Raw genomic sequence first — 13,774 nt, 5'->3', positions numbered from 1 at the left:
CTCTGCTCTTTGCTACTTGTGGAAAATCAAGACTTTTCCTTTTTCAATCTATTTTTCGCAATATGGGAGGAAGTTATATGGCTACAGTTAACAATGCTTTTTGGTTGATGTGGAAAAAGCTATTTTGTTTCTATGTATTTTTCCCTGTCCTGACTAGAAGTTGTAATTTCAGGTACTTAGTGCATCAGACATTCAGTGGTATTGTTTCCAGTAATGCGCACAAATGCACTTAGAGAACATTCTGTAATTGCAATTCACCTGTGCCTCCTGGTGTGTCATTTTCAGCGGAAGCAAGATTTCTATACTACATCTTTTCCAGTCAGTGGGTAGGTGCATTTCCCTTGGCATATCAAAAAGTGAGAGGGTGTAATTACAGCTTTATGCCTTGTAGTTGAAAACCACTTGGGATGATGACTAAATTTCCAGTGGAGAAACGCTGGATCAACTTGAGTACAGGTAGAATGTGTACAGAAAGAGTATTTGCGCAAAGTTAAAGGTAACCATTAGCTCATCGGTGATGTAATGCATTTAAAAGTCTCCAAGTAAAGGCGTGTGCAATTCTGAGGAAATAAAGAACAGAAAAACAAAAGGTATAACCAAGAAAGGTGTAATGTCCTCACGACTCACCTGGTTATACTAGGATGTCAGAGAAAAGAATGTATGAATTATTGAGGACTGATTTTTTTTATTATTATTACTTTTTATTTTTTAGGAGGAATTGGAAAAGTCATTGTTTTTTGTAGGAGCTGTATTTGTGTAAATTATAGAAGCATTATCTTGCCTTGCCTATGTTGCCTTTGAAACATAACTCCCATTGAATATCTTTCTCATATAACTTTGAGGGAAGACAAAAGGAAATCGAAAGTTGAGTTGTTTGGAGCATTTTTGATTGAATAAAGCATGCTGTTTCCTGGTAAGGCTGTGGGGTTTTAGCAAGAGAAAGAAAAGTGAAAGCCAAAGAGCTAAGGCATCCATTTCAGAATAGTGTTGTACAAGAACGTGGTCTTCGTGTCTTTGTATGTGCGTAACGTTCAAGAGTAATTTCTTTCCTAACACAAAATTAAAGCTGAGAACTACTGAAGTTGATGTGAAGCAGTCATTGCTTTTTCAATAGCTACAGGAAAAGGAGAAGGATAAGCTTAACACAGGCTTGTGGGTCTGGTTTGCAGTTTTTGTTTCTTCTTTGGTTGTATGTAGTGGATATGTTGTCCTGTGGCTGCGGCATAAACAGCAGTGCCAGGCAGTTGTGGACAGCCTGAAGCCTCATTTCTCTAGTGAGTCTTTCTCAGCCTGTTACATCCATGGATACCCACTCCCACTCTGATTCTTGCCTTTCCCTTTCCTGTTTCCCAAGCTGAGAGTTACAGCTAACGCCAAGCTGCAGCTGTGCTGCTTGCACGGTTGGGAGTCCAAAGACAACAGGTAGCTGTTGAACTGATATTGCATCCTTTTCCTCACTGGGTAGTAGGTGGTCTCTGTGCCTTGCCCAGCTATTGATTCTTCCACAATCTGTAGGAAATTTGCTTCCATGAGATCAAACACACGCCTTCCTCCACCTTGTCAAGGTTAGTTCGAAACTGACAAAGGCGGATAGGTAGCACAATTACATGAAGTTTTATTATGTCCATATTAAATTGACTATAAAGCTGATAGAGCTGTGCTGAGGTACTTAAAGTAGAACTTGAGATAAATGATGGATGTATCATGCAGAGCAATTTATAGCCATTGTAGGAGAACTTGTGTGCAGAGAACTCTGTGGCCTGTATGTATAGAAAGCATTACATAAGAGTCTTTTTTTCTAGCCTATTCCTGGAGAGGTAGAATATCTTAAATATCAGTGGGTGGACATCATGAAGTGGTATTTCTAGTACTGTAGCCAGGGAGAAGGTGGAGACTTTGCTATCTAAATGGAAGATAATCTGGGGAATGCTAGTGTTCCCCTTTGTTGCGAAAGTGCTTAGTTTATGAGTTAGATAAGTATATAGTCCAAAATTTGGAAAGCTTAGTTGGAAGGGCAGCTGACTGAAAGCCATAAAACATTTGTTATGTGTGTGACATGAACACGTTAGTTTGCACAATGCTCTGGCTCTCTCTTTGGGACGGTATCTGCTTTACTTTGAGGAGGGTGCTCATGGTTTGAAGTAGCTTAGACAGGCAGCATGAACCTCGATTATTTAAATTCTACCTTAATATTCTGTTTATGGGACGAAATGTAGAAGTTAGTAAGGTTAATGGTGTGACTGTGGAGAGCAGAGTGCACGAAGCTTACAGCTGAGAAGTCATGCAACTTTTGTGGAAAGCGTGCTCTGGGCTTCGGGGCCAACAAGCTTTGTCCTTGTCAGCCTGTGCTGAAACCCCCTGCCTACACACACGACTTCAGGTGCACGTTTTGGGTACGTGTGTTGCTTCTGGTGTACTGCAAGCCACCAAATACTCTCAGTGTGCCAGAACAAACTTAGATCAAAATTAAAAAGCCTCTTCAAGAAATGTAGTCACAGGAGGAGGGACCAGTGGCTTCGCCAAGCTTTGGGCCTTTGCTGTGACAGAGGCCTCACTGGACAGCAGCGGGCCTGCATGGCGCAGGGCACGGTGCCCATTTCTGTGGGACTGGGAGGGGGCTGCAGACACAGACACCTCTCCCGATGCCCCCAGGCCAACAATTCGAGTCTGGAAGTGCAGAACGAGGGAGTTCAGATGTGATCCTGACCTCGTACCTGGCAACAGAGCCTCTTTTTGCCCGCTCCAGGGGGTGTCAACTAATGCAACGCTTACCGCCTTTCGGGTCCCCCTCACCCCATCCTGTCCATGTCTTTCACCTGGTTCACGTCTGTGTCTGCAAGACGCACTGCTTGCTAGAACTGATTATAACACTTCTAAGCCCGTGTAGTTTTTCTTGCCTGTGTTTATACGTAATTGGTTTCATACTCATTTGATGCTTTCCTGGTTAAAGCTGATGTTTAAACCTCAAGGAGAGAGGATAAGTGTGTGTATTTAGAGAGCTGCCAAAAACATTTTAAGCTTTGCTTTTCAAGGCTACGTGAACCATATTTTTAATTACCCCTCACAAACAGGATTTTTTTTTTTTTCCTGTGATTCCGGTGGCCTTTGTAATACCCTGTTTCTTCTAGTTCTGGATGAGATAATGCTTTTGAGGCTGAATCAAAGCTTTAAAGGATAGTACAAATAATTTCTGTTAGTCTAAATGTGCTTTGCCTGCAAGAGCGAAGAATGACTGTAGCTTTAGCAAATTAGGAACTGCAGATGGTTCCTTATGTCCCTCTACAGAGGAGGAAGGGTAGAAATTGCTATTCCTAATGCACAATGCCTTTTATTTGGAGGAGATGTGCAATAGAACTGGGAAAAAGGGGGGTCCCTTTATAGGGATGTTGGCGATGACATGTCTTTCCTAATATAAAAACAGACCATTCTGATTCCTCTTGCTCTGAATGTATCGAGTCCTGTTGTATTTATACATCTGTACATGAAGTGTGGTCTGAATGGAAAGTCTTTCAAGTTTGACTGTGTCCTGGTTACCATATCTAAGACAAACTACCTAAAGGTTTTTTAAAAAAACCATCTTAATTCAGCTTTAGATTGGTCAGTGTCTGTTACCATCATCACCCAGACCTCGATGAGAATCTTCTTTTGTAGCAGAGATTTAGGAACGAAGTCTGTCCATCCTACAGCACAATTTTGTGGGCTAAATTTAAGCATAAAGACTTCATAGCATCAGTGCCAATATAAAATGCACAAATGCAGGTTACAACATATGCCTGGAATCTCAAAATTGTTATAAAGAAAAAGATTGCAGCATCATCATATGTATTCATTCATTTTTGCTAGCTGTGTTTTGGTACCGTTGAAAGCTGCCTCTAACTGTTTATAAGTGTAGTAATCAGGCGTTCATTCATGTAGGCTAAAGTAGCAAACGGTTTTCTTTTTTGGCACAAATAGCTGAAATATATTGTGTGTGAACGTAAACAAAAGTGTTTGATTACCATTTGCATATTTTTTACATTCTTTTAACAGATGTGAAGACAAAGTTTATAGTACTTGTGTATTGCTGTTAAGTATTTGAGATCTATTCTGGAATATTGTCTTGTGGCTGCGTGTTTATTTAGGGGAATGTTGGACCTCTGTGCAGGGGAAGGAGACATTATGAGTTTGAGAGTAAATTACTGTTTCTCCTGTATATTGGAAAAACAAGTGAACAGATCCAGAAGGATGCTAATTTTTTACGTTTCACGTAAATTTCACCGTAGTAGTTATTATTATTTGTATTTTTAATCGCTGCTAATATATGAAATTACAGTGGTCGCAGTAGTTTAACGATTCAAGATTTAGCCTATAAAGTCACGTGAATTTCAAAGAAAACCATTGAAGCAAAAAGCCAGGTAAACTGGTTTTTGTTTTGTTTTGTTCTGTTTAAAAGACATACACAGATTACTGATTGCTAAGTGGTAATTCTGCCATGGCTTTGCTTTGATACTTGTAATTTCTTGTTGTGTGAGACTCGTATAAAGTCTTCATTTGCAGACTATATCCTATAGGAAGGTCAAGAAAAAGGCAAAGTGAGACAAAATATAAAACAGCAGAAGTCTATACAGTCTTTGTGTTGTCCTGTGCTTGAAAGTAGCCAGCATCAGGGGCCAGGGGAAGAGAAGAACTGGGCAGCTGGGTAATGTTACCTCCCCAGAACTTCCCGACAGTGAGCAGTGTGGGACCTTTCTCTGGCACCCATGGTATCCATGAGTATCTTGGATTTTGCCGGTGTTTAAGGAATGCATTTTCTGTGTTCAAAGCCCTGTAGCTAGGGAGGAGGCTGCTAAGGCTATGATCTAGGCACAGTTCATTGAAAACTACATTTGATGTTGCACGCCCTGAATTTTTATTTTGCACGTGTTGAATTCTTGTCACCAGTAGTCTTACATATTGTTGTGGTCTTTAAGCAAATTTAATAAAATTAATTTCAATTTTATCCATTCACTGTAGTTGAGCTTTAACCTTGCCAATGATGAGTGAACCCATATTAACAGTATTTTTAAGTTAAATGTTTTCCAATAAATTCTTATTTGTAATTATTTACCTTGTATAAAAAAGTAAAACATTATGTGACTTACATTTTTTTAGGGCTCTTATGTAGTGGTTACATAATCAGCTTCAGTATGCTTTAAATGTAGTGATCAATTATTGCACCTAAAATTGTTAGGTTTGTTTCACTCTGTGGGAGATATCTAAGGAGATCTGTTAGGGTTGCTGGTTTCAATTATTAAGATGTTTAGGTGTTAGTTCGGTGCACTGCATTTGTATCTGCAGCCTTCTGTTATGGCAAGATAATTTTTAGTGCAGGATTCAAATATTTTTCTGTTTGCAAATTTTCTTTCTTGTTCACGTATCTGGCAGCAGAATAAAAGAGGACAGTATCACATGGTTTAATTCAAGTAGTTTTAAATACTAGAATCAAAAATTCTGTGGTTAGATTTTGTATGCATATGTTGCAAAGTGATTTTAGTTTAGTATTGTATTAATGATGCTATTCTTAGATGGAGAGCATGGCAGAAGTCAGTATTGCTTTTAGTCAGCTGACTTATGTTGCATTATTTTGCAGAAGATTGCTTGGAAAATTAGATAGAATTCAGATTGCTGACATGGTTTATAGAGATGGGAAAGAATATGATAATAGTGGACTTAAAAAGAGAATGGAGTTGTAGCCAATTCATAAAATATGAGAGACTTTCTTAGTGTAAGTTATTGAGATTCTTTCAATGTTAGATTCTGATTTTCTAGTGGTAGAATTTTTTTTTCCCAAATCACAAACAGTAGAAATCCTAAACTGTAAATCAGATGTGGTGAATAATTGTGAGTGAAGTATCAATTTCTTTTGAGGTAATTTAATAACTTATCAGCATAGTATATTGTAGTATTAAAAGTGTTTATTAGTTTAAATTATAAATATTTTGAATGTGTCAAAGCATACTTTGAAATTCATCATCTGTCTATTTTTATCATTTCTCGTCCTTCCAGCCTCATATACATGCAGTTTTGCATAATTTTTCACATTACGTTCTGACTTTCAAAATAGGAATCCCTGTATGTTTCATTTATAGGTGGAAAAAATGGGTCATTTGATACTGGATGCCATTCTCCTGACCCTTTCTGATTTGTAGGATTAAGGCAGAAAAACTGTATGGACGCTTAGTTTTAGATTACTGGAGCTACAGTAACATAGCCATATGTGAGGATGATTAAAGGGCAGATTAAGCTTTGAAGGGAGGAGCTTTTTGAATATCTGCATGTATTTTACATATTACTGCATGTTTTCAAATGGACAAATAGATACAACCATGCTGTTTGAGTTGGCAGTGTTCTGGAATATAATTCTGGTGCTTACGTAGTCTTTTTGTAATAAAAATACAGATGATTTTCTTCGTCAGGATGCATGTGTTTATAATTTAGCAGCCCAGCACTCCCTTGCACAGGGAATTGCAAGGTCTCAAGTACAGCGAGTTTTAATCATTCTCCGTGAAGGTGTAATCATGGCTGATGATTCTGACCTTTTAGAGTTCCAGTGTAAGCTTTAGCTACCTTCAAAGCCATGCACGCAGAGTGCTTTATTACTCTGACACTGATACTAACACATCCCAATTTCCTTTGCATTATCCAGCTGTCGTTGCAGAGAGCTTCGCTAATTAATGCACAAAGCTTAAATCCGCTGCCTTGAATACGTTGTGTGGAGGCCAGCAGCTTGCTCTTAGGTTATTTGGTTGCATAATTTTTAGTAACGCTGCTGGCCTGTGGTAGGTATGTGCCCATGGCTCTCAGGGATGAGATGTAAAACTCAGGTATGCGGTATGCTGAAAGCAGCCCCTTTTCCAAGCATTTTCCCCTAGTTTCTAGCGGTTTCGCTGATGGTAGCCGCATGCTGCTGCTGCTGTCTGCAGGTTGCCTGGCTGCCATTGGAAATCCTGGCATTGCTTTGGCAGGGCCGCTCTGGGAGCAAATATATGTTGTTTGTGGTGGATGGGGGAATGGTGTTACTGTTTTTAGTATAAACCAGGATGTCACTGGAAAATCCTGACACTTAAGTGCCACTACGTTTATGTGTATCTGAGCGCACATCCAGTCGTGATGTTCTCCCTTTTTCACGTGCAATAAAATTTCAAGACCTCTTAGATTTAGCTGCCTTCAGGGCCAGAGGCTGCTGGATGCTTGTTGTGATGTCTGCAACCTGCAGAGCTGCCTGATTTTGTTGGATTCCTCACAGGTGGTATTTGCTAGTGGCTGTAGTAGCAAAAGCCGTGAGCATAATGCATCACAAGCAAGACAGGCAGTCTTCCCCAGGCTTTTACATTTTGATTACGTGCTTATTTTAGATTTAGAGCTTCTTGTTGGAAACTTCCCGTTTGCCTACCAGTGCCTTCCAGCTTGCTGGTGCACGCACACTGTGCCCAGGAGCACATGGGTGAGGGACTCTGGGAAAACATACCATTTGGAACATTATTTTTTTTATTTTTGTCATGAAAGGTCAGCAAATTCTATCACAGCTTTCACCTAGTTAACTTTATTTTGTAGTGCACACAGTTGCCACAGAGCATGTAAAAAGCTACATTCAGAGGAATGGTGCTATTCATCCTTGACACATCTCTTTCACTGCTGTCGTACAGCAAGATAGCAGCTACCTCTTGCTTTAGCAAAATTTCCTTTCGGCTGCATGCACTGATGGTGCTTTTGTTGACTAGTTCCCAAAGATAGACGCCTAATCTGCATGTTTTGATCACATCCATGTACCACTGATCTCAGTCTTTTCCTAGAAAAAGCACTGAGGCAATTTGGTTCCAAAAAAAAAGGCAAAAAATTAGTTTATCTTAGCTCGGCAGTCTATGGCCAGCTCATGGATTTATTGGAACTAGCTGTTAACTGTGTCATTAACAGAAGTGTGAATTGAGGTGAACCCTGACAGTATGTTGTCCATTTTAAAGCTCTTTGCTGACAGTGGCAGTAAGAATGTGATTGTAAGAAAGGCACAAATAGTTATGTAATTATTGTTCAAATAAGATGTTTACACATTGTTTGACTTCAGTCTTGACATATGGGGATTAATGTTACAATCTTTGAAAAAAACAAAACAAGCTGAAATCCCAGTGAGATTCATGTAGTTATCAATTGTTGCTCTGGATCAAAAGTAGAAGGACAAAAGAGTTAAATCAAATATATGAGTATTTTGAAATAAACTATGCTACATATACTTTAAAAGCAAAGTCCTACTTTACTTCCCCAGCTCTCACAGAGGTACCTATCAGCAAATTTAGGGTAGGATATTCACAATTGAGTGTTGCTCATTTTATGTACCTTTAAATGAATATGTAGGGGCATGGTGTATATTGGGCTGTTTTGAGCACAGAGAGGGGTGAAAGATGTAACACATTCGGGAGGTTGTTTGCATCTTGAATGAAAGCCCAAGATTCTCTGCATTTCTAAATTCTTCTACTTATCTTCATGAGAACGTGACCTTAGCCAAAATCCAAAAAAAGAAAGAAAAACAGCAAAAAGTTGACTAGCCATATACCTTCCCCTCAGAGAAACAAAAGTTTTATTCATTGCTCTTATGATTATTGTCTTACAGTGAAATAAATGCCCGGCTTGATGCTGTGTCTGAAATTCTCCTGTCAGAATCCAGCGTGTTTGGCCAGATTCAGAATCTTCTTTGTAAGCTGCCAGATATAGAGAGAGGCCTCTGCAGTGTTTTCCACAAGAAGGTATACCCATAATTATCGTAATTTATTGTTTTTTAAATGGCGTGTTTCTATCTTAATATACTTCCATAGTGTTTGTGTGTGTATTTAAAAATATTCCTTGTTAGCCAGGCTGAAGCTGACATAATAAAGGCATACAAGTTTATAATGATGATTTTTGCCTTCTGGTAGACTCTTCTGTTATTTTGTACGTTACCAGTGGTACGTTGTTTGAAGAAGAAATGTCTTAATAGGGTTAGAGAACAGATACACTGTATTGCTGATGCTATCAGGAAAAACATCTATGGTGTTAATGCGTTAGTCACTGGATTTATCGAGAGGAGATGATGCGGTAGATCCTTGTGCCATTGATTTTTTTCCATCTAAAACAATGCATTACAGTCTGTGTGCTTACCTAAAATCACACTTGCAAGTGAAACCACTTGACTGTAGTTAGCTGTTTTCAGATGAATGTTAATTTGTTTATAAATTCTGTAATTTGGATCTCACTTGCACATTTTAATAAGAATTACTTGTAATGAGACACAGGCAGTTCTTAGCTGAAGCAGATTAATGTGCTAATAGCACCTGTGCAGTACTTCATGTTCTTTTATTTCACTGTTATATTGAGAGGTTTTGACAGTTTGTTTTAGATAAAGGAATAGGTGGGTAGGAGAGCAAAGTTGTAATTTCTGTGGATGGTACAGCACAAAGGCTTCATCTCTCTGAAAATCTGAAGTTCAGTTCTTTTCAAGGCCCTCAGGTGTTACTGTGTTAGGCACATGGACAGACTTGTGTATTTCAACGAATGTCTAGCCATAATGCAGTGTATGGAAAGAGGGAGAGTGCGCCAACTTTGTCATCCCCTAAAATGTGCAGTGTCCACATGATTACAATTTTTTTTTTTTTCAAAATAACTCTTCAGGAGTTAGTTCACTTTTTAATGATTCAACTCATTTCAGGTTGAGCGATGTGTAGTAAGGTTTGTAGGAATGCATCTGTTTTTCACAACATTCTGTCATTGTCATTCCTCCACTGCTCTCTTGTTCTTTCTTTTCTGTGTGTGTGTATGCTGGTCTGTATCTGTTTCTCCAGTTGTCACCCCTTCCTGTTGTAGGGCTGATTACCCGTCTCAGCTTTAAAGTCAGCGTTTAGGTGGAACCATTCAGAGTTCCTCAGTTTTCATGTGACATACATGTAAACTGCTGGCTGTCTTATCAACAGCCACAGTGGGGTGTTTCATGAATCAGATTTTGGAAGGAAGTTGCAGGAGCAGAGAAGTGCTCCAGCAGAATTCTTAGGAAGGGTGAACAGGGGGGAAGGAAGAAAGGGTATTCTTGTTCCGAGCATGTGATTTGCCATTTGCCTTTGAATTAGCTTTCCTTGGTAAAAATCTAGTTTGTTACCCGCTGCAAGACATGATGGAGAGTGCCCTAAGCACTGAGTAATTCATGGAGATCTGTAGGACTTTGAAATGACAGTGTCCCTGAAAGACAGGGTCTGTTTTGAATAAAGAAGCAAAAACAGACTCTTGGAAACAGATTCTGAAGTCCAGGCAGACAGTGAATATGAGCCTGAAACAAGGTCTCTGCAAAGTACATGTATATTCAGGAACACTAAGTAACTGGTTTTCTTGACTATTTTTTTTTTTTTTTGTTCAGAATATCGAATGAATGCTGCAGTTTCAGTTCCCACTAGGAGTGTTTCCAATCCTGTTAACTCCAGATGTCCAGCTCCCACATGCTCAACATGAGGTTCCCCCTCTGCATTTTCATTCCTATTAAGGGATACAAAACTCTCAGCAGAGCACACTGATATCTTAACTAAAGGAATTCCAGCTCTGCTGGAGAACCTGCTGGAAAAAAAAAAGAAAAATGGCAAATCTGACAAGTCTTTCATCTTTCAGGCTCTTTGGACTCCGGTGATGCTTTAAGAAGGCATGTTTCACTAAGGGACACCCCTGAAGTGTACAGGGGTGGCTGACTTGTCTCAGTTGTTCTAAACATCTCTCATTTAGATCAGCCACAGCAGAACTTGTGTTGTGTGGTGTACTTTGTATCAGTAACCTCTGGAGGAGACAGAAAAAACAATAAGGCAAAACAGTGCTGTGTTATGGAACCAACTTTGCAAGGCAAAACATCCTTACAGAAGCTCCTCTGGTAAATAAGTATTGTGTCATCATTGTATGTTTTCCTGGTCTGACTATTAATTTTTTGAATAGGTCCATTGATGATTCTTATCTGGCAGCGTAATTCAGATTTGCAATTACTAATACGACCTTCCACAAACTCCCATTATCCCAAACCACCAGAAAACGTTGCTGGTCTAACTCCAGGTATGAGCAGCCCAGAAAAACAACATTCTTGTACAAAAGGGGAGGGGAGGGGAAATTAGGTATTGCCTTGGAGGTGGTATTACCAGCCCCAAGTTTGCCCCAGCCTAGAAAGGAATTACGGGGACGATAATTATGGGAATGAGGCAAGAGCAATGTTACAGTTGCTACGGAGAGTGGAATTAATACAAGAACTAGGTGTTCTTAGTCCCTGCAGCTCCAGCACCTGACATCTTCCCAGACAGAAATACTAGTAACCACAAAATGGCTTTACCTGTCTCTGGTAAGAAAAGGACAGCTGGAGATGAGCTCTGTGAAAGACCTCTTGATAGCATTCAGTAATTGACTTCAAAAGGCAAATGAGAAAAGGAAGTGTCAAAGAGTTTTGTCTGAGTTGTGCCCAGAGCTGATGCAGAGTTAGATCTTTCTGGAAGACGTATTGGCTCAAGGTGCCTGTTTCCCTTTACAAGTTCAGCCAACCTGTAGCTCCTGGAGAAAACCACTATGTGATTGCTTACCTTTGCTTTGGATTGTACAGAATGGCGAGAAAGTTGTCAGAGCTCTGTGCTGGACTAAGTTTAAAAACCAGTGCGGAACAAAAATGCCATCAGTACTTTTAGAAGCGTGTCTCACAGGGCCGCTCCAACGTTGCCTGCTGGTTTCATGCAGTGGGTTTGTGTTTCAGAAGATAAATATTTATAGAGACTTGATCCGTAAGTGTTTATCTTATTTGTACCCTTGGCTCTATAAACATTACTTTTTGACTGAAGCTCAGTCACCGAAGTGGCCAGCAGTCATGATAACAAATGGCCACGGAATTTATAGAACACGATGAAGTGAAACAGTTTCATTGAAGTCTTGCATGAGAAGTGAAGTCAATCAAACCTTGCCAGGGTGTGTAATAAAATGTCATTTCAGTATGTTCTGCTCCTAACCTCAGCCATAGGGTGTCCTTGTTTTTGAGTTCCTTACAAGTTGCTGCAGTTAAGAAAAACAAACAAACAAAAAACAAACACAAACAAAACTGTTTAATTCTGCATCAGTGTCTGAACTTTGCTGCCCATTTATCAGGCTGCTAACCTGTGCAAAATAAAGTAGGCAGTTGTTACAAGAGGGCTGTTTGCTGCTTGGCTGCCTCCAGCCTCCCTGTGAGATTTGCCTTTCAGCTTTCCAGTGAATAGTTTGCTTCTTCACTGTCATGCTCAGGCTCCTCAGAGGACAAGGGTGCTGCTCAGCTCGGCACTAAGTTTATAAAATCTTTCACATAAGCTCATCGACCAGAATGATGCTGAAAATGTACCCCTCCCTGGAAGCCACGTTTGATGTTTCATTAAAGAGTGGGTGATTTTCAGAAGATTCTAGTATCCTGATGGTTTAGAGAAAACTGTTGTGTATCTTGGGATTTTTTTTCTCTTAATAAATCACCACCTGTTGTATATGTCCATTAAATCAGTTACTGTATGTGTAAAATTTTGAGAACAAACTCACCTATAGCATGTTACTGACTTTAGCTTACACATGTCTTAATTTCTTCTTACATTTTCTTCTACCATAGCAGCGTGCACCTCATAGCTTAAAATGAGAAACAGTTTTCTAAAGAAATGGCATGACTGATATTTTTAGATTTGCAGCCCTAAATGATGACTTGAGCAAATTGTTCCACCTTAAGCCGATTAATAGAAACAGTCTCCTAAAAGGGGGACATAGTAACCTTAGTACAGCAAAAATAGTACACCCACTCTACTAAGAACTTAAAGGTAGTTATTACAGCTTGAAATGAGTGGAAAATGGATGCTGCGTTTTTCAGTTCCTGTTTGTTTAATTCAAAATACTTTGAACTTGGAGTGGTCAATGGCTGTCAGCCGTAGGTGGTTGTGGCACCCTTTCAGACCTGCTGGAAACAATTTTACTACAGCAAATAAAGCTAAATTGCATTTAGTGTTGTTGTTGAAAGGGTGTGAGGACCTAACATACCGCTGTGTATCTTCCATGTGTTCTCTTTGGTGGCCTCCACACCATTTTCGGTACAATTTGAGAAAGTGCTGGTTGAAACTATTGTTTGACATCACTGTCAGCTCTGAGTTTATTTTACTAGTGCCAGAGAAGCTGTAGCTATCGTGGAGGGCATTTCAAAATTAGACTTCAAAAATATCATTGAATATGCATGTGAGAATCTTTAGGGAATGCAAGGCTATTAATCCTGCTTTATGTAAACCATTTAACTACATTTTAAAAGCTTCTAATTTATAACACAGTTGCATATTTCTTTTGTAAGGTTACTTAGGTTTTAAATTGAACTACTCCCACTTTAATGGAGCTCAGCTTTTCAGAGTTATTTCTGTGCGTCTGTTCCAAGTTATCTATTTGCTTTGTTCTGCATTGGAACCATTAAAATTTAGATGCAAAGTCCTGCTGTGTTACTGAAATCAAGCTGGGGAAACAACAATGCTCTGAATAAGCGCAAAAGGGTTATGTTCACCTTCTTTCTTGGGAATGTGTTCGGCAAAGTTTTTTTTTTTTTTTTTTTTTTTTTTTCAGTAAAGCACGCTGAATTTCCCATGTTCCAAAAGTACTGCAGACTGTAGCTCATACTAGAATAAAACACATTTTAACCCATTACACAACAGTGAGGTTGTGTAGTTTAGCGGAGTTCCTGCAGGTAACTTCAGCATGTTTATTAAGCACCCTTTGAGAAATCTCGTGATAGCTG

The 13,774-nt window shown here is 39.4% G+C and overlaps 1 protein-coding gene across 1 annotated transcript in view; it reads left to right on the top strand.

Moving 5' to 3' along the window:
• Positions 1 to 13,774, top strand: part of MSH3 (mutS homolog 3) — a 110,884-nt gene that overhangs the window by 47,515 nt on the left and 49,595 nt on the right. The window contains exon 13 of the mRNA XM_032206126.1: positions 8,624 to 8,756. Coding sequence (XP_032062017.1) covers positions 8,624 to 8,756 — 133 coding nt within the window. The remainder of the gene's footprint in view (positions 1 to 8,623; positions 8,757 to 13,774) is intronic.

The sequence above is a fragment of the Aythya fuligula genome, chromosome Z (genome assembly GCF_009819795.1).
Source record: "Aythya fuligula isolate bAytFul2 chromosome Z, bAytFul2.pri, whole genome shotgun sequence".
Classification (NCBI taxonomy): Eukaryota; Metazoa; Chordata; class Aves; order Anseriformes; family Anatidae; genus Aythya; species Aythya fuligula.
This window is presented reverse-complemented; position numbering and strand designations above follow the sequence as displayed.